Source organism: Amblyomma maculatum, chromosome 2 (genome assembly GCF_055883805.1).
Source record: "Amblyomma maculatum isolate TAMU_Amacu chromosome 2, ASM5588380v1, whole genome shotgun sequence".
NCBI lineage: Eukaryota > Metazoa > Arthropoda > Arachnida > Ixodida > Ixodidae > Amblyomma > Amblyomma maculatum.
Window position 1 is genome coordinate 72,331,484 of NC_139345.1, and position 21,347 is coordinate 72,352,830.

General features: G+C 47.4%; 1 protein-coding gene across 1 annotated transcript in view; it reads right to left on the reverse strand.

Moving 5' to 3' along the window:
* LOC146198960 (uncharacterized) overlaps positions 1–21,347 on the reverse strand; it is a 119,003-nt gene that overhangs the window by 91,746 nt on the left and 5,910 nt on the right. Inside the window, exon 2 of the mRNA XM_084592011.1 lies at positions 1,155–1,255. Coding sequence (XP_084448137.1) covers positions 1,155–1,255 — 101 coding nt within the window. The remainder of the gene's footprint in view (positions 1–1,154; positions 1,256–21,347) is intronic.

Here is a 21,347-nt window from a genome sequence, read left to right on the forward strand (position 1 = left end):
CTACCAGAACAAAAACAAATCGGCCGAGGGAGCCTCCTGGCGGCGATATCGCTGCACTTGCGCAACGCGCTGCAGACGCGGACGCATGTGTCAACTATGGGTGTGACAGCGACTTCGAAAACCTGCAGCGGTACTCCAAGTAGGTAAACGCGCCTAAATTTGGCGTTCTAGCATCAAGCGTCTTCCGCATCCTCACAGATTTTTCTGGCGCCCGAAAAGGAACTATAGGTAAAAAAAAAAAAAAAAAGCAACGCGACAACTTTGTCAATGTTACATCGTGCGCACACATGTTTTCCGCTTTGGCAACAAATACATGCTTTAACGAGGTTTACACGTTAATTATTTACGACCCCTTGGTAATAGCATCAATCTCGTCTTTCGTGAACCCAAATTACCGAGACAGCATATAGAGCAGAGTGGGCCCAAATTCGTATGCACGACAGGAAAGCGCGGCAACGACAGATACCCATATATAAAAGCGCATGCCGACGTACGTCACACGCATCCTAGAGAGAACAACAGGGAAGTGCAAAGTTCCGCGTTACCGAGCTGTAGACATATACACAGGGGCTAAAAGAAGCGACAGGCATTGTGACATGCCTCTCACGTCGGCGAGATAAAAAGGGCGGCGCGCTCTTGCGGAGTCGCGCCACATCACCAGGAAAGAAAGCATGGCGGCGATACGGCAAGGGGGCGGGGTGCAGTTCGCCGCGACGCTCGTATAAAATTCGCCCCATACCAAGGGCGGCTGTGTGTGCCGCCCCATGCGAGACCGTGCGCAGATACGCGACGATGCCATAATCTCGGCGGCAGAAGGAGGAGGAGGAGGTGTTCCTACACCCCGTTCCACTATAAACATGCAGCACCGTAACAATCAAGACACGCCCTGGTGCCGCCATCAGTGCAATGCAGAAAGTAGCGTGTGAAGTTTTTAACAACGTTTAACACGGCGCGTACTTTCCACTTAGCTACTTGTCGACTGACACATGGCTTAGTCGGCTTGCGTTCGGGTTAACGGGAAGCACGTGTACACACAGCGGAGAAGACGGTGACACGTTCGTCTCTGTGACATGGTTCACAACACTGCACTCTACTAACAACATGCACGGCAGCAGCTGCGGCTGGCCAACGTTGCAGAGTCCGTGGGCACTGACCTGAGTGTCGTCCTGGGAGCGATGAGTCATCTTGTTGATGGCCCGCTCTTCGGCCACGGCCTCGAGCAGGTTGCTCTCGCTGTTGCACCGGATGGGCATGCCTGCAACAGGGCACAGAAGAAAGCGGGCAACGTTAACGACGCTGAGAGGCGACAAAGCCGCGCGGACCTTGGCGCAAGCGGAACGCGTTAGCGCACCCTCCATTATTCAGTAAATGGCGCGAGAGCACTGCGCCACCACCTTTGAGCGGGCGAAGAGTATAAAGCAGTTAGAAACAAATGCGCACCTTTCAACAACGGTATACACGCGGGCGTCGGCGTCCCCGCATGAGCACAATTACACATTCAGGGGGAGCTGACTGAGCCATGCTTCAGGCGCTGAATTAAAAGGCCATAGCTGTCACGAAGTTTCTCAATAATTCGTGAGTATAGCGCGCGGACTCGCCCAGCGGGATCTGTGGTACGAATCATACAGCATATTGTATTTAACGAGCACAAAAACGACGTGAGGATTAATAATTAAATGGAACAGCCCTGGAACCACCCTGTTCTTTTCGAGAACATTTATTTCACTCCGTGCCGCTCAATAATGATCTTCAATGAATTAATAATAAAAAGATGAAGCTTCCCCGTATATTCCGTTTTACGGCCTTCATGCGATAATATTAAATCATAACCAAGTGCATACACGGCAAAATTACTTTTGAAAAGGAATTAAATTACATTACTAATTAATTTGCTGAAAATAGCAAAAAAAGTAATTAAATTACATTACTGCTCCCAAAAGTAATGAAATTACATTACAATTACTTCTATTGTGTAATCCGATTACTTTTAAATTACTTCCTAGTTTCCATCCATGCAAAAACTAAGCAAAGCTAGTAAACAAAACAACTTGTTCTCCGAACGCGACGCACACACATTCTTTCGTCTTCCCGCCAAATTCTGTCCCAGAGAGTTATTCCTTCCCTCTTTCCTACAGCACTTGCCATTACAAAAACAAGACAACCTCAAAAAAAAAAAAAAAAAAAAAAAAAAAAAAACAGAAGCATGGTCGAACGATCGTGAAATGACCGGCAAACCTAGCTTCTTGCTGGCCCGGAGCCGTCTCCGCCATTTGAAGGGCCCGAAGAAGCTAGGTTATTTATTGCTTCCGCAGTCCCAATAATAAACGTCGGCACTTTGTTCTCACTGCTCAGTAATGCTATAGCACTCTTCTAGAGCACTATAGTAATGCTCACGCCACGGTGGCTCACGCCGTGGACCCTTCCGCCTATCTCCCCCAACCCCAATCCTCCCTCTCCTTGTGGTGACGAGTGTAACCAGGCACCACTGCGGCCTAGCCGACGCAACAGGGAGTGCCACTGTGCCGCACTCTCAACTAATTTTCGACCAGCGCGCACGGCAGTAAAGAATTACGCCCAGGGAAAAATATCCGTGGAAGCCTGCCGAATAATCAGACTTGAAACTCTTACCAGACAACAAGGTCGAGCTAGTTTGGTTCCCGCGGCACATATGGGGAACGTCTCTCCGCATATCACCAACCTCAACGAAGTCGCTCACTCCGTAGCACGAGGTCTCGCTTACCGTGCCGAAGAGAGGCGAAGAAGGGAGTAGAGACAGGATGACGAGCTTTAATGACTTAAACAAAGCCTTCTACCTGGCCCGCCGGACCTTCACTCCGCCCAGCAGCAAATTATGCAGAGCTCAGGCAGTCGCCTGGAGGCAATTACAAACACATATATACCCCAACTCGCTGCAGTACAACAGGATTTACCCTGAAATTTATGACACCAACATATGCAAGGTCTGCAAAACAAACATAGCAACACTTAACCACACACTCTGGGAGCGCAAAGCACAACTGAGAGGCTTTAATCCCGAAACCCTCTCGTCGAGATGGTCAGCCGCTCTGCGCAGCTCCAACCTCGACCAACTCTGGGCCGTCCAGCAGGCCCTCGTGGCGGCGAAGAGACAAGATCTCGACGTTCCCACGTGGGAGACCTAGGCCTGGTCGCGTTAAACCCTGCCGACATCAAATAAAGTTATTTCTCCTCCTCCTGCGTCGTTCCTGCTTTCGCGTCACTCTTCTTTATCTATTGAAGGAGTAGTGGCGCACTTTAGTAAAAAGTAATTTCGAAAGGAATTAATTACTTTTGCTGCGAAATTACAACAAAAAGTAATTAATTACATTCCAAATTACCGAGAAAGTAATTAAGTTACAGTAATTACTGTAATTTAATTACTGCCATGTCTGACCAAGTGTAAAGGGATCAAGACGTCGTTTAGCTCAGCGCTGGTGTACTAATGCGGATGCATACACAACTAGCCCGGTACCTAGGACAGGTGCGTGTCCTCACTTGATCATCGCGCCTGCGCTACGAACAACCTGATGATTCATTTCAAGCTATTTTCGCGCTACGCTACACACAGACACACAAAGGAGCAAGAAATCACGTACACAGGACAAGCGCACAATGACAAATATGGTTTGTCAGTGCTCGCTTGTCCTGTGTACGTGTTTTGCTGCTTCCTTGTGTGTCAGTGTATAGCGTAGCGCGCAAACTGTCATTGCGCGCTTGTTCTGTGTACGTGTTTTTCTGCTTCCTTGTGTGTCTGTGTATAGCGTAGCGCGCAAATTTCTTGAAATGTTCAACCAACTAGCCCTCATCGTTGCTCATCATAGACACATACGAGCGAGAATATATAGATTCATGAACTAAGCCAGGACATCATCATTATCAGCCTACTTGCTGCAGGCAAAGGCATACCGGCCAACCATCCCGATTCGCCCGGGAGACTCCCGGTTTTCGACTGAACTTTACGATTGTACGACCACTGCCCTATCTGCCGAAAAGTTTTGCCACTGCCCACGCAATGCACAGTTAGTGTTAGCTAGGCCGCCTGTGTGCGGCGCACGGTACATTGTGCATCATACAGGATTCTCGTGTGCTTCAAGTCATGGCGCTATGGCGAAAGTTTTGAACTTCACTACGAGGGTCAGAGCCGAGCTTCGAGAATGCCGTATGCCGCGACCGAGTGACGTCGCGGTGGCCGCAGCCGTCGCTTCACTACCCATGTCAGACCGCAGCCAGCCGCAGCTTCGTGTCTCCAATAGCCTAGTTCTGCGCATGCGCGTGACGTCACAGCCAAGGCCAGCTGTGCAGTCCCCTCGCCAAGCTCTGCCGGCGTTGCCTAGTGACGCTTAAGAGGTGTGCGACTCTTCCTCGTTAAAAAAAAAAAAAAAAAAAAAAAAAGTTACAGCGCTTTACCGCTGAGCCACGCCCCGGGTCGTGAAACGCTGTTCATAATTCTGCTTGTCTATCGTGAGGATGATAGCGGGATTCCGCAAGTGACAGATACTGCGATTGGCGCGCAATTTGAAAGTACCAATGAAGTCACTCAATTAGGGTGACGTCAAGGATGTGACGCTGCCCATCTGCCGTCAGCTATGAGGACCAAGCGGGAACGAGTGCGCTCCAACGCCTCCGGGCGGCGCTTCTTGCCTTGAGTGACAGATGCTGCGCCTTTCCTTTCCAGAACGCGGGCGAACTTATAAACGCGCTCGACATGGAAGCCAAGGAGAGTTTAGCATGCTTGCGAACGGCGCAGAAGACTGGAGAAATTAACTTCTGATCCCGAGGTAGTCACTGCTTTTCGCTACGTATATCCAGGCATAGCAGAGCTAAGCCATCTTTCATTTTTTGCGGTCTTATGGCGATTTACACAGCTCGCTCCGGAGCAGGTTTGCTTGCTCCGGGATGGCGATTCCGAAATTTCACTGCTCGACCAAGATAGGCTGCGCGTATTCCGCTGGACGTTTAAACTGGTGCAGCTCGGGGCGCTCTAGCTCGATCCGCCGACCAGACCGTTGGATTTCGCCGGAAGTTGTAGTCGGTGATGTCATTTCAGGAGGTTGCGGAATTTCGGGGGCTGTTTTTAGCGGTTTCAGAGATATCGGCAGATGCATTAGGCATCACCATTTGTTGTTGTTCTTTTGCGCGAATGTGTCGGAAGTACTTCCACCAAAAAGCTTCAACAGCGTTAAAATCACACGAAAGCAAGTTCCAGAGTGCCGCACTCCTGTCTCTTTATGAACCACAATAATTTTGATGCGATTTCAACTTCCGGGACAGACTCAGCATTACTTCCGCCGCGCACTCTGCATGTTCCGCTGGTCGAGCAAGGCTGATTCGCTCAGTAGCGGTTTACGTCGCTTTAATCTGGCTCGGGCGCCCAGGTCCAATCGACTAGTGGAAAATGCCATTATATTTCTAGGCTAACATTTACATTTTGCATTTTTCACAACGTGTGTTTGCGAGGTCAGCGCGGCTCACTGCGGTAAATGTAATTGGAAACAAACTAGAACTCAATTCGTCTTAACCTTTTTCATAAATTTTTTTATTCTTTGCCATCTGATAACACGTACATAAAGAGAGCCCACCGTATCTCCCGCTCCAGCCACATTAATGCAGTGTATCCCCCTCAAGCTCACACTACTACTTTTCAGCAGTCTTTTTTCTTGCGCACCGCACAGGACTGGAATGGCCTGCCCACCGAAGTCGCTACAGTCATCGACCCCAAAATATTCAAACGGCTCATTGAAAACATCTCATATTGATCATCGACCCCAAAATTTTCAAGCGCATCATCGAAAACATCTCATTAAGATTTTTGTTATACTTATATGCCCTGTAACGCCCACTCCCTCATGTAATGTCTCATCAGAGACCTTTGAGGAATAAATAAATAAATCGGCGTGCAACACAAGCCTTTTAAAATCTGCTTCTGGTGAACGGCTATCTGGACCATGTATTGAGCCAAACGACACCGCGAACAGGATTTCGAAGCTAGCAAAGTCTATAGAAATCTCCCGATTTTTGATCTCGCCAGGTATCCAAAAGCCTATCCCGTATCCCTCCGAATTACCGGGTCCAGTGCCAGCTGCCGCCACCAAACTCCTGCGAACTTTTCAATCTCATCCGCCCACCTAAATTTAGGTCGCCACTGCCACGCTTGCCAGGGCGTTCGGTCCTTCTCAGTAACTAAACGGATAGATGGAATCAACCAGAGGGGGCGGCGTACCACCGGTCATAAAACGCTCGTGCCCCGATTTGACTTTTGAAAAACGCTGTAATCACTGAACATAGACTTAGCACAGTGTGGATAAGCTACGGCAGCTGGCCTCGTTCGATGTTTTCCTTGAGTAATTTAAACCGATTAAGTCCCACTAGACGTCATAGCAACCGACCTTTGTCCACGAGTACGATTATCAGAAGCGAACAAACTGAGCGCAAATGTTTTTGATGCAGTGCGTCTCCCCTGCAGGCATTTATAAAGCTGCGGATTTGAACATCAGTGTTAAATACAATATAGACTTGGAGCCTTGAGTAATGTTGAATAAAAGAAATATAAATAAAACATAAATGGGTAAACATCTAAGCGAATAAATAAAAAGCGAACGATCCACCCCCCCCCCCCCCCACACACACACACACACGCTAAAGAAAAGGTTCCAGAATCCCTGCCGCGTTTATCTACGCACCGGGAAACGACAGCTACAAGAACACAATGGATCCGTAAACTAGGCCGACTCTTACACCGTCGATCGCGCCTATACTCTACACCTATAATAATGATTACAACCTTCCCACCCCTCAGAATTATTCATTGAGAAGCACAGTGGATATCTGCAACCGGCTTCCTCGAGGCAACGCATAAGCGGACGAGGCATCTCCGACAGGTGTGCGCCCCCTCCCAGGCAATTAGGAAACGAAAATAACATAAGCGCGCCGCAGGGCGCGGAGTGCCGGGCGGCGCCGCTGCAATTGTGCGTCTATCTGTGCCGATCACCAACTGCCGCTGCACGGCCCAAATGTAACGAGGCGTTGCACGACGGTAGCAGCACACGCCCATTCGACGACGGCCTCTATGCGCAACAGGCGCGCGCAATTCAGCCGAGCGGGTCCCTGAACCGGCCCCGGTTATTTTCGTCCGCCATATCCCCGCATAGAAACGCTCGACACACAGGCCGATCGGGAGTCGATGGGAAGAAAGTACTACAATCTCGATGAAACGCGAGAACCTCGCGGTACAGATGTCCTTGGGTAAGTGTATACCGCGGAACTCTGAGCAATCGATCCAACCGAATTGAGAAGGAAGGAACAAGGCGAAACAAACAAACAAAAGAATCGAAGTGTACGCTGCTTGCGCAGAACGAAACCGCAGGCACCCAGTTTCTTTCCCTCGGCACGCTTTATCAATTTTCACTCGCTCACGGTGCACCGAATACATATGTTCACTATACCCATAGAGAGTGATTCCTGCTGGCCCCCATTAGCACTTCGCACATGTCATATACAAGTTCCAGATCTTGCTAATAACGCCGCGATATTGTAGCGAAAGCTACACTGCGCCAGGTATTCAAGCCGTCGGCGTGGCAACGTAGAAGAAGAAGAAGAGGTAGAAGAAGAGGAATAATAATAATAATAATATTAAGAAGAAGAAGAATGCAATGCTGGTTGCGTTCGATGCAAGTTTCTGTCACCCGCAGCTAATGCTTCGCTCCATATTCGGTTCAGCAGCATTGAACCCTACTCATTTTATTTTTTTTACGCGAACTGCCTGGCTGGCTGCACCGAGAACACAGCTTACTAGCAGCTCAATGACACGCAAACAAAATATTAGACAACTGCAGAACATGCACTGGGGAAATGTGAAAGCGTCAGCATTATTGTTGTTGCGACGCTATACGTGGCGTCATTTTTAATGTTTGTTTCATCATTTCTAAATAATTTTTTCGTGTGTTTAACTTTTATTTCAATGACTATTTTCAGTTTTCAAGTTTTTTTAACCTTATTTTCTTCACTATCTTCAACGTCCTTACGCTAGCCAAGAAAAATTGTGGACACGTTCGCAGGAGGTAGTAGTAGTAAGTGGTTTTATTCATATAAAAAAAAAAAAAAAACGAAAGAAAGAAAGAAAAAGTGTTTGCCAGCCCCGGAGAACACACTTTACTGAATGTTGGGACGCTATTTTCCACTCGGACGTCCTACAGACAATTCCTTTAAATAAGATTTACCAGCCACGCCTCATGGAATTCGCTACCTACCAGCTAAAAATGAGGGTGGCGCACCAATTGACACGAGAATGGTCCATCATGGTTCTGAGCCTCCACAGCCTTTTTAGGACAACAATGCAGGTCAATCGCGCTGATGAAAATGTTCGCTCTACGCGTTAAAGTTTCAATGAAGTGTGACATATGTGCGGGACGTTCTCTACGCTCAGCCCGAACCGCCCGAATAGCCTTCCTGTTTGACAAATTGGCTGCATTGAAGAAGTCTCAGTCTTGTGCACGAACAGATGTTTGGCACGCCCCTGCATTCTTTGCCGACTGAAATGCATCTAGGATAAAGCATGCAAGAAATAATAATAATAAAAAAGACTAGCGTAGAGCAGTGCTATGTGGAAACGCCGAATGGCTGTTCGCCATGCTGATATTCATATCAGGCTTATCCGAGAGTATTTTGAGGATTCTATCCGCCAAATCATTGATGTTTTGATAACTCAGACTTGTGTACCTGAGTTTGTCAATGTATTGGAAAAAGCGATCAATTTGAGCGTCATATAATTAAGGTATTTCACGTAAACCGGCTCACATGTGAAAAATCGACTAGCCTGTAGTCTCTGTGAAATTAGGACAATAAATACAAAAAAAAAAAAAAAGTCAGCGCATTGAAAACTGAATTCTCTTTTCCTCAAACTTCACACTAATACACAATCAGTCAAAAGATGGATGCGTGACCAAGTACTTTTTGTCCATTGGTAGACTGTTTCATCTGTACAAAAAAATCCCCACTTGCGTCTTTCGAATTCCTCACAATTTGAACAGGTGGCATCGAAACTGTCTACACCGAATCCGCTTGAATGTGTCATACACAAACTACTTCCTACATAAAATAGGCATAGCGAGCAGGCCTCTGTGCTCTACATGTGTGTGAAAATTTTGAACATTTGGTAACCTCCTGTCAACGGTTTACTGCACATCGCAGGACACTGCGCAATAATTTAAGCTTACCTAAAGACACAACCTTGCGCCTTGAACATGTCCTGGGTCCTTGGTGCGACGGATCGTCTGCTGCGCGAGCTACCAAGGCCTTACTAACTTTTCTTAAGGACACAGGGTTGATCAATACCCTTTAAAACTCATCTGTGTGTGATTATGTGCGTGTGAAAGTGTGCGATACCGATTCTTTTTTTTCTCATTTATTTCCCCTTCCCCTCCCACACTCTGTCACCCTCATCCCTCAACCCTCATCAGGAGTAGCATGCTAGGCTTACCACCAGGCAGACATCCCCTGTTGCCATTAAAATATCTCTCTCTCTCTCTCTGTACAAAAAAAATTGAGACAATACAACATGCGTTTTTTCTTTTTTTTTTTTCAGGGGTATCCTTCAAAGAACATTAAAGAAAGCGCTTCCGTTACATCCCTATGGCATTAGGTTTTATACAAACAGATGACAAATTCCTTCTATTATGCTCTTGGGCCTCCACAGTTTGTGGAAAACGAGGTTGCAGTACAACAACGCATATATTGAAGTCCGATCTGTACGTGAGCGTACGTGACACTGAAAGTCTCATACAGTTCAGAGAAGCGCATCGAGTACTTCCTGACCAGCCAACATGGATTGGAGTGCTTGAAGTGCTAACGCTGTTGAAAAAAAAAAAAAAAATTAAAGAGCACTGCAGAATCTGCATTGGAGTAATGCGAAAGCACGGATGCTGCTGTCGGTTGCTTCTAGTTGCTTAATTCACTTCTTGTTTACCCATTTTAGTCTTTAGTATTTTCAAATTGCGCGCCAATCCCTTCCTGTGCCCTTTTTCGGCTCTACTTCTGGTTGCATGACGTCACATCCTTCACGTCACATTAATTCATTTCTTTACTTATTTCAGTCTTCGGTACTTTCAAACCGCGCGCCAATCCCTTCCTACGCCCTTTTTCGGCTCTACTTCCGGTTGCGTGACGCCACATCCTTGAAGTCACCCCAATAGACTGCCTTAATTAAGTACTTTAGTCGTTGGTACTTTCAAATTGCGCGCCAATCTCTTCCTGTGCCCTTTTTGGCTCGACTTCAAGTTTCGTGACGTCACATCCTTGGGGTCATCTTAATTGACTGACTTAACTAATTTAGTATTTGATACATTCAAATGTGGCGCCAAGCCATTGCTAATGAGACCATTTTCGCCTTTATTTTTACATTTTTACCTCTAATTAATTACCTAACTAACCTATTGGCCTAATTAATTCTTCGGACACAACATTACGTCACCCTTTATCGATTGACACCACTCATTAACCTCTACCACTTCTCAATTACACACAACTGCTGCGGACAACTTTTACATTGCTTTCCTGTAATTAATTACTTAATTACCATTTCCGCCTAATTATTTTATCGGCATTAACATTACCTCACCCTCTATCAATTGACACCCCTCATTAACATCTACCACTTCTCATTTTCTCACAACTGCTGCGGACACGATTTTGCGGACGCAGTCTGCGGACGCAGTCTGCGGACGCGGTCTGCGGACGCGGTCTGCGGACGCGGTCTGCGGACGCGGTCTGCGGACGCGGTCTGCGGACGCGGTCTGCGGACGCGGTCTGCGGACGCGGCCTGCGGACTAGTATCTATGAACATAGCGAAGTAATGCTCTCGCATTAGAAATGTTAAACCTGTCACCTCAGTTAATGTATCGCGGACGTGTTTTGCCATTACGTTTTGCATCTGTCCCACGCCAAAGTCGGCAGAAAAAAAAAAAAAAAAAGTGAGCGTTTGTTCATCAGCTTGTTTCAAGGTTTTTCTTTTTTAAAAAAGCAAGCCATCACTTTCTCCTGTGCTTTAATAGACGACTAAGTGCCCATTTGCCTAATTTGTTTGCGCCCACTGGTCATAGGAGTGAGGGTCCTTTGTGGGGTTTTCTTAAGGAAGTTGCCGAAACATTGCATTTCCTCACTGTACGGTTTTCCTTGGAATACCTATATACAGTCTATCTAGAAGACAGATGACAACCGATCTATTGGCAGCCTTACCTCCCCTTTCTAGACAATAGTGTGTTAAAGCGGGTTCAACGAATGTATGTACAATCAGCCGCAAAGACGTTCTTTTTTAAACTTCACACGTCAACCTTACCTGTCAAAACGTGGCTTCGTGCAAAAGGGACTTTTGTGCCATGGTCAGTAGACTGTCGCCTGGGTCAGCAGCCAGAAACTATAGATCATAGCTTTGTGTATTGCCGTGATGCAGTGATTTTTTGGGGCATTCTTCAACGGACTCTCAAAAAGGACATTGATATTACGCCCTATACTATAAGGTTTTTGCCTACATAAGAAGCTTCTGAAGCGCCATGTGACCTTTTTGTGCTCATGGGACTTTTTAGCCTGTGTAAGAGCAGCATGACCGATCGCCACGCAGAGCCACCACGTTCATTGAAGTCACTGTTCAGAGAACAATGTGCTATGATGCGGGGGTTATATGCTGCGCAGGATCGACCTCCTGCCTGGTTACATTTACTTGATGCCTGTACATGTCTCCAGGAATTTTGGTGTGTGATCAAAGTGAGAGCTCGATGCTGGTGTAACTGTGTATTGTCAGGTTGCGGAATGCGACCTGGTTAAATTTCTCGAAGTACTATACATGCAATAAAGAAAAAAAGTCAGCGTAGAGCAGTGGTTAGCCCCGGCAGCGTCTAAAACTTTCTTTTTTTTTTTTTTTGAGTTGCACACTTCTTGCTCGTGTGTATATCCCTCATTTTGTCCTTGTCTTCTTTGCGCTACGTTTCCTAAACTGCAAATGCACACTGGAACTTTGCCAGTCAAAGTCTTTTTGCAAGGTTTATTTCTTCCGTGGGGTGCACATTGCTTAATTTGTAAACAGCGAGAAACTATAGATCATGTATTTCTTCACTGTTGGGAAGGGGATTATTTTTGGGACGTACTTCAAAGAAAGATTTACCTATTAATCCTTACGGACTACGGTACTTACCCACGCAAAATGAGGAGGGGGTTCCATATGATTCAATCATGCTAATGGGCCTCCACAGTATATGGCGTTCACGCATGACAGGATATCACTGTGATCCTGATGCCCGTCCTGCACGAACTTTTTTCCGCAAGGCTCTCCATTGGTTTATCGAGATTGTGAAGTTTGTCGATGATAATCCTGAGTGGTTGCCAAAGGTAGAACCTTTGATGGATCTAAAGGAATTTTAGAACGACGAAGCCCCCATTATATCAATGTCTTGTGTGTGTTTTTATTGTCTTGCAAAAGTCAGGCAATTAAGAAAAAAAAAAGAGCAGTGATTACCACACTCGGCTGGGACGCAGAATAAGGATGGTGGTTCGAGTCCCAGCATCGGCATGATTGTTTTTGTTTTTTAAATTTCAGTTCATGAGGACACGCTCTGTTGTTGTTGTTGTTGTCCTCTAAACTGATGGCACATAAACCCCGTGTAATCAGCCCCTCTCTGATGAAGTTACTCATGAGGCAAGAAATGTCCTTTTTTTTTTCTTTTCATTTTTGTTTAAATTCTAGTTCAAAAGACTCATAATTATCCAAATACTCCAACCCTTGTCCACAAGTTTTTAGTTTCTGCAGGGGATCCTGGCCGATCCATCGCCGTGGGTATGTGCCATTATGACAGGTCTTCATTATCATCAAATGCATTCGCATTAAAAATGAGCCGTCGGTAATTGACAGTGTGATACGCGCGATCTCGTGACTCCCAGCTGTTGCGATGCCGCTCCGTATTTTCGCCAAACTAGAACTTCATGGATCAAAACGAGCGAAGCGACATCAAGTTCGGTGGCCGCTGAAGCCGTTGAACCGAACGGCACCTTGCTTACCTGAAATCAAGTGGCGTTGAGATAATGAGGTTGGTGTTGGTTGTAGACAGGACTAGCATTGGATTAAAGCTTGGGGTAGTGAGGTAAACCATATTAGGTAAACCTTCTTATATTGTCTTGTAAGGAAAATTTGCTAGTACAATCATCTTTGCATAAGCCTTTGTTGACCCTACCTACTGCACTGCCGTTACTGACGCTGCATAAGCGCACCGACAAACAGTAAACACGTTTTTCGACGTCCGTAATACCAAGCTGCGATTGGCTTTCAGAGCCTGGCTGAGCAACACTTTGCTATTCTTAGCACCCCTACTGCTTGCACACGACCGTCATTCGTCGACTCTTTCCTCATCGAGAACAAATAAATAAATGCCCAAGTTATCTGCTTCGCCAACGTACAATGCGTGCCCCGCGCATACGTAACTTATCAACCCCAAGACCAAGCGGAGAGTAAATATGGAAGAAAACATTGGCGTCTTTATCGGCGGGCGTCTGCCCCAACCATGCTCCAACTATACCCCAACCATCGCTCACTCCCGCGACGCAAACAGAGCGAGGCGAGAGGAACAGGCAAGAAGCAAGCAACGAGTGGATTTGCGGCCTCGAGGGCGCCTTTCGCAGCCAAGCATCGGGCCGCGTGCAACCCGACACCCAGCGACCCAACGACGACGCCTCACAGTCGCGCATCTGCCTCGTCTTATCAGTGCCAAAAGTCAGGATCGGTTTCAGTGTCCTCGCAAAGAGCGGCAAGAGAGGGGAAGCCGAGCGCGTCAGACCAACAGCTACTTTGCGCTAACCCCGCCTTTTTGACCGAGTTGGGGCACTCGTTGCGCTACAAGTCAGCCACTCACTTGTCCCGTACGAGGAGGATATAAATTATAGGTCCCGTAAAAGAGAAGTATCACATGCACAGAAACGCTGCATTCTTTTTTTTTTCTTTTTTTCAAAGGACAGACCCATGCTGTTCTCATATCTGTCCTCCTCGCAACGTTTCCTGTTGCGGAATAAAATTTAAATTTCAACAGTGCACAGTGGTTTGGTTTGGTTTATGGTGTTTAACATCCTAAAGTGACTCAGGTTATTAGAGACGCAGCAGTGGAGGGCTCCGGAAATTTCGACCACCTGAGGCGCCTATATCTTTTCGCCTCCAACGAAAAGCGGCTGCCGCGGCCAAGATTCGAGCCAGAATTTTTGGGCATCACAGTTGAGCGCCGTAACCACTGCACCACCACGGCGGGGCTAAGTAGTGTTCAAAGGTATCAAGTGGGAGCGAAACACGAAAAGAAGGAAGATAACTTTACTACGGTGGGCCTGAAAGAAAAAAAATTAAAACGAAATTGGGGGGTTTAAACATGGCCTGACCATAGTTATAGAACGGAAGCTGCGAGTGTTGAAGCGATAGCCTCTGTAACACCGCCTTTTCAATCCGCTTTTTTGTTCCTTTTTTTTTTTTACTATTGTAACGAACCGTTCAAAACGTTGACGTCTGTGACGGCTCCACCGCATCGAAGAAGGGGATGAATCGGTATAGATCGATGACATTAGTTAACTTAGTTTATAAAATATGCGGCCGAACATTGGTTCAATCTAATGAGCTGGTACCGATTAAACAAGAAACTCAGAAAAAAATGCACGGGCCTACTACTGGCTCTGTAGCTGAGCCACCTACGCTGCCTCGTGCGGACAGAAGAGAAAATAGACAAGAAAAAAGAAGAGGGAGAGAAAGACGCGCGCCGCACCAACAGCCGTCGTCCACCACCTAAGCAGTGGTGGGTGCAATGACGGCCTACAACAGATAAAACTCGGTGGCTGGCTAGCCCCCCCGCCGCAAGCGGCGTTGACCTACCGTGCCAGCCCCGCGTAGAGCCAAGAACTGGCACCCTTATGAGACGCCGTAGTTTGCGAAGGAAGCCGGAAATTTCGACCACCCGGAGTTTTTTAACGTGCACTGACATCGCAAAGTACACGGACGCTACTTCGTTTTGCCTCCACCGAAACGCAGCCGCCGGTAGAGTTCGATCCCGGGAAATCCGGCACAGGAGTTAGGCATCTTAACCACTGCACCACCGAAGTGGAGCGGAAAGATGTACTCCACTTGTGCGTTTAGATACCAATCCTATGGCAGATGCCACGGATAACGTAAGTCTTCAATTTTCAAGATCAAATCAATGGTTAGAGTCTGTACAGCGAGGCTATGCTTGTGATTAGCAAGAAAGTCGCAAAATGCTGGTTGTAGGTTTCCACTTGTTGCGTGGCATTGCGCTGCTCCAGTGAAAGTGATTTCACTATAATGCAGAGTAACGGGGATGATGCAAATTTCCCCTTCTGGAAAACTAGCAGCGCGTACACAGTCACGGGTCGTTTAACATGAATTACCGATTTTCGCTGGCTACTATGATATTGTGAGGGGCAAATTACAATCTATAATAATTAAAAGTACGAAATTGTTTTGTTTTTCTTAGCTACCACAGTAGATAGTTTAATAACGGGTACAACCGGCGCCACTTCGAGATGGTTGAGTCAGTTTCACTAAATACACAAAAAATATCTACCTCTAGCTTGGAGAGAACCAGTCACTTGCAGCCCGATGACTCAAAGAGTGGAGAAAAAAGGAAGATGCCCGTTATCTCTTCCTTATGACAGCAGGATAGCAGACAGGGAAGTAAGAAACAAAAAAAAAAGTTTCCTGGTAGGGACTCGCTTTCTACATCAACGCCTGAAACTCAGCAAAGAAAAGAAATGCAGCTTTGTAAACAAGCCATACTAAGAAGCACTCGAAAGAGATCGTCGTGCAGCAACGCGAGTGAGCTCGTCGGAAGAAACTTGGAGAGCAGTGGACACCAAGCGGAAAGGCAAAAATTCCCAGCCGCTTGTCTAAGCAACGTACACACAAGACATGTCAATAACAAGCAAGCGATTCCACAAGAAGCCATATGTCGGTTGCTTGCAGCCTGTTTTTATTGCGCCCACTGCGCCAGGAGTTTCATGCTGAGTGCACATCAGACATTCACAAACCCGGTACTTGGGCAAACGGGGAGCATTGAATAACTGCTCTGCGCATTGTTACGTATTGCATGTACAGAACATGGGCGCTCCATTATTTTTCTTCTATTTTTAATCCGACAAATGCTTTGCGGCGTTTACTTCGTAACTGAATTCCGGCTTCTATTTCGATTAATATTATTTCATGCGAAAAAATTACCATTTCTTTCCGATGATGCATATACTTCACTCTTCTGCAGTCGAAGATCATGCGAAGCATATTTTGAGTGGTGCGTTGGCAAGAGGAATTGCTACTGTGGGGCGCTTCTTATTGAAGGGACCTTTAATGCGTAAGCAGTGAACTTGAAAACGGTTGCGCCTACAGTTGTGGTTGCTTTATTAGTAATAGCGTAAGGCTATAAATCACATGACGGTTACGTGATTCTAGTGCGATTATGCGAGCGTTAGCTGTAGTATGAAACTATTTTTTTTTTCCATAATTTCTTTTAGCAAAAGTCCGACAGCCAGAGAAGAAACAAGACTTAAGCAGGACTGCGGCGATACTCTGGAGAGAACTTGTTTCTAAAGAACGCCGACAGCTACGACAGCTAACTTAAACACCTCTTTCCGCATTCATTCGCCCTTGTTTGCCACCACCCCACCTTCTCTCTTTTCTTTCCTCCCTCTAACACTATCTAAGATGCCCGACTACTGTGACGGTGGTGGTGGTGAAAAACTTTATTGGGTGGAGCCGCGAAATACTTGTTACAAGGGCTGGGCCGGCTCCTGATCACGGGTGGTGGCCGGCAGGCCGTGCCTGACGGCGACCGCTTCAGCCCAGTCGACCAGCCTCCTTTGTGAGACCGACTCTGAGCTGGAGACCGAGACCACCCAACCCTGGTAGTCCGTGAGGCCCCATTTGGCCGGTGGATGAAACTCTGGGCATATGGACATGATATGTTCGAATGTAGCTCTCGGGGCCCCGCAAAGGGAGGATTTATGAGTAGACGGGGAGAAGAGTGCCAGCAGTGCTGGGGAGGGGAAGGTGCGGGCTTGAAAGTGTTTCCAAGTTATTTGTTACGGTGTTAATTAGGGAGGGGTGTGGTGGAGGGTAGTGAAGTCTTTCAGAGCGGTACTGTAGTCTAATGTCGTTGTACGTGATCAGCCGATCTCTGACGCTGCCTATGTCCTCGGTACCAGGTTCGATCCCGACCGCTGGCGGCTGCGATTCGATGGACGCGAAACGAAGAGGCGTCCGTGTGCTGTGCGATGTCAGTGGCTGAAATTACTCCGGAGCCCTCCACTACGGCTCCTCTTTCTCTCTCTCCACTTTCACTCACACCTTTGTCTATTCCTCTACGACGCAGTTCAGGTGTCCACAGATCGTTTGACGGATACTGCGTATTTCCTTTCCTGTGAACCTGTTATTATTATTATTATTATTATTATTATTATTATTATTATTATTATTATTATTATTATTATTATTATTATTACTACTACTACTACTACTACTACTACTACTACTACTACTACTACTACTAATACTATCTACTACACTTTCTGCTGAACCCAAGGACGCGGGTCCGATCACGGCCGCGGCTGCTGCGTTTAAATCGAAAAGCAAGGCGCCCGTGTGCTGTGCGATGTCAGTGCACGTTAAAGAACCCCAGGTGGTCGAAATTTCCGGAGTCCTCCATTACGGCGTCTCTCATAGCCTGAGTCGCTTTGGGACGTTAAACGCCACAGACCAAACACAAACCAAACCAAGGCGGAAAGCACAGTACCTACGTACTGTGCATTGTCAGTGCACGTTAAAGAACCGCAGATGGTAGAAATTTACGGAGCCCTCCACTGTACGGCGTCCCTCAAAATCTCAATCGCTTTGAAATGTTACAACATATGAACGAACCAATCTATTCCACTTTCCCTCGCCCTTAATTATATTCGCTTAATTCAGAGATTGATGTCCCTCTTGTCCCTTGGCCACTTGCCAACCGAGGCAAATAGCAGGTAATGCGCTGCGGACGACTTACACAGAATGCGACTGGAAGGTTGGTGGCTTAAAAGCAGGTACCTGACGTAAAGGTACCAAGTTAAAAAACAGCGCAACGCAAAAGTCGATAAAAGTTGTACGTAAAGTGAAAAGGCTAACTAGTATAAAAAAAAAAAACGGAAAGTTTGACAGCTGGATCAGCGAAGTATTAAGAAGCAATACCGAGCGCGGTGAGGCACCTGCGTCAACAAGAGCTAAAACTCTAAAAAGCGAAGGCAACAAGGATTCACACCCATTCCTCGCTTAATCAAGTCACCACGCTTTTTTTTCTATCTTCATGTCAGAACAGCTTGATCTGGTTGCGATAAACGCGTACGAATCTGTTGCTTACACCCAACTTCTCATTCCTTCACAGTCGCAGAAGAAATTACGAAATCACCAAACGTGCCATAAGAACAAGGCTGTCGCGCACGAAATCCGCAAGGAGCCAGAGAGCCTACGATCACGCAGCTCAGGGGCGGTGACTGCACTGAAGGAAGCCCTGCTGAACCGCGGCTGAAGCCAGGTCATGGCATTTTTTCGTGATTGATTGATTGATTGATTGATTGATTGATTGATTGATTGATTGATTGAAAACATCTTTATTTATTCAGTATTCTCAGAACATGTGGGTGGGCCGCCTAGTCCGGTAGTCCATTGGCTGCTGCTGCTGCGCTGGCCCTCCCCACCAGCCAGTGCTGACGGTCAGGATCATCGCTGAGCAGAATAGCCTCCCACTGCTCCTCCGAGGGGTTGGGAATGGGGTCAACTAAGGGATTAAATTGGCATGCCCACACCATATGGTAGAGGTTAGCTACCTCTCCACAGTGTGGGCACTGCGGAGAGTATAGTGTAGGGTACCACAGGTGGACTTTCAGGCATGGTTTCGAGTTGGTGGCGACTTTTTACGACTACAAACTTTGCCAGTGTCTTTCCAAGCCGTGTCAAGATTCCTGAACCGAATACAAACTCTGAAGTGGGAAGGGAGATGGGACAGCCTGTAGAAGATGTTAAGCTAGAAGATCAAGCGTGATGGGGCAGTGGAGCGCTACGGTCTGCACTCGACGCAAATTCGAAAAAAGAAAAAAAAACTGTGTATTTAGGCTTACGCATACCCATTTTGGTTTTCCGCTTAAACCGAAAATTGCAACAACGATAATATAGCCTGATTCAATGGTCTGATTACATCCGCTGCAGGACAAATACTTCTCTGGGAGGGCGCTATATATCGATTCTAAAGGATCGTAGAAGACCCCGATGCGTAGTTCTGACCCTGAGCTCCAGCTCCAGCTCGTCCGACTGGCTGAGTCGGACACTAGACCTCCCGGCCAGCATCTAAAGAGGTGCCGCCTGCCTCTCCGGCCTAGTGCCAGGGGGGAGTGAAGGGGGCATTTCTGTTGGACAATAAAACTTCTTTTCTCCTCTTTCTTTAAAAATTAACCCGGTCTTGTGCCAGCTGCCTCCATAAATCCCCGCAAGCTTCTTAAACCTACTTTATCACTCTTGGCGACATCGATTATCTTGCCTTCGCTATATAATATGACAGCACTAATGAGGCCACCGGGAGACCCACATGTATGTACGTGGACGTATGCGTCCCTGTGCAAACCGAGCAATGGCTGTATCTTGAAGTGCCTTAAAAGAACACGGTTGGAAATTTCCTGCCCAGCGAATAGCTTGGTTTTCTCTCTTTCTTTTTTCGCTAATCCTCAAGCACCAGTCAACGTGCAGTGTTTTTCGGTGCAGCGAATCTGCACAACCACGCCAGTGACGTTTACAGCCTTTTACGGCCGCGCGGCGCCGCTCTTTGGGTAAACATTGCGCTCACACTGGAAATCTTCAACAGCCGCTCCGGGAAGCCATAGCAACCGATTCCCATCGGGTAAACAAGCCACCGCGGCTTCCACTCCGCGCTAATTCTTTACTCTGCCCTATCTCGCTACCGCACGCGTCCACTGCGGCCAGGAATGTTTACCTGGAAGTATTTCGTTCCGAGGCAAAAAAAAAAAAAAAAAGGAAAAGTTTGCGCTTTCTTCGACTTTTTTTTTTCTTTCGCTCACTTAGTGAATTAGCCTCTAGAACGTGTGTGCATGCGTGTCTTCGCCGAAAAGCTGCGTGACTCAATGACCGTAACGCACCCCTTCGTGCCTGACCCGATGTCAGCTCGCTCGAGAGCATTCGGCAAGAGCGGGCGGCCGAGGGAAATACCGCGAGCGGCGTGGTGCGGAGAGAATATTGAAAGGAAGCAGACCCCCCGCTCATGACGTCACTCCTCGCCTAACGGAGCAAGCGTCACAACAACAATAGAATGCTGGGGAACTGTCCAGTTCGAGCCAATTCAAACGGTGTATTATAAAGGGGCATGCATCGAAAGCGTTGGATGGCGGAGACTAGGGCAGCCAAACACCGATCCAAGCGAAACGCAGAAGAATTAAAGACAAAGAAGAGGAAAACGAGGCGCCCTAGACGCCTCGAGACGCACGGGCAGATAGTATACGCATTTGAAAGAGCCGGATCTACGTTCAGGCGCAGCTTGCGCGCGCTCTGAGAGTTTGCCGCACGCGCGCACACCCCGCCCTCCCACTCCGAAATAGACCGGAGCCCGCTAAGCGAGAGAGGAAAGAACGGGGTCCCTTCCGCAACCCAGACGGAGCGGAAATTGGAAGAGCGAGTAAAAAGCGCGTGACAGAAAACGGCAAGGCACATCGCCGTCGGTTCCGCTTACGCCTTCATGTCGCAACTATATAATGCGTGCGCGAGTCTGCATGGATGCCAGAGACCGAAACCCCTCCTGAGAGACCCGACATGTTGCTTAGCAAACATCTCGGCAAACATCTTATTGATTCGGAGCAACAAGCAATTGCCGTACCCCCTGCGTGATTTACGTGGGACTGTACACACGCAACAGGCCGCAAAGAACGCCGCCAACCAAACATGCAGGACGACGTCTCCTTTGTGAAGTCACGACATTAAAATCTGCGAAGGGAAAGGCTTGCTGACCCCATGGGGTACTTAAAGTGCACTAACATCACAAAGCACATGGGCGCCTTTCTTTTCGCCTCCATCGAAAAGCTGCCGCCACGGCCGAGATTCGATCCTGCGTCCTTGGGTACAGCAGTCGAGGGCCCTAACCACTGCGCAACCGCGGCGGGGTGCGGAAAGAAAGAACAAGACCTGATCCATTTGACATTTTGTGACACCGAAAATTCCAGGTCCTCTTTTAATGAAACTTTGTATACACGGCCTCATTTTTTTTTTTTTCCATATTTATACA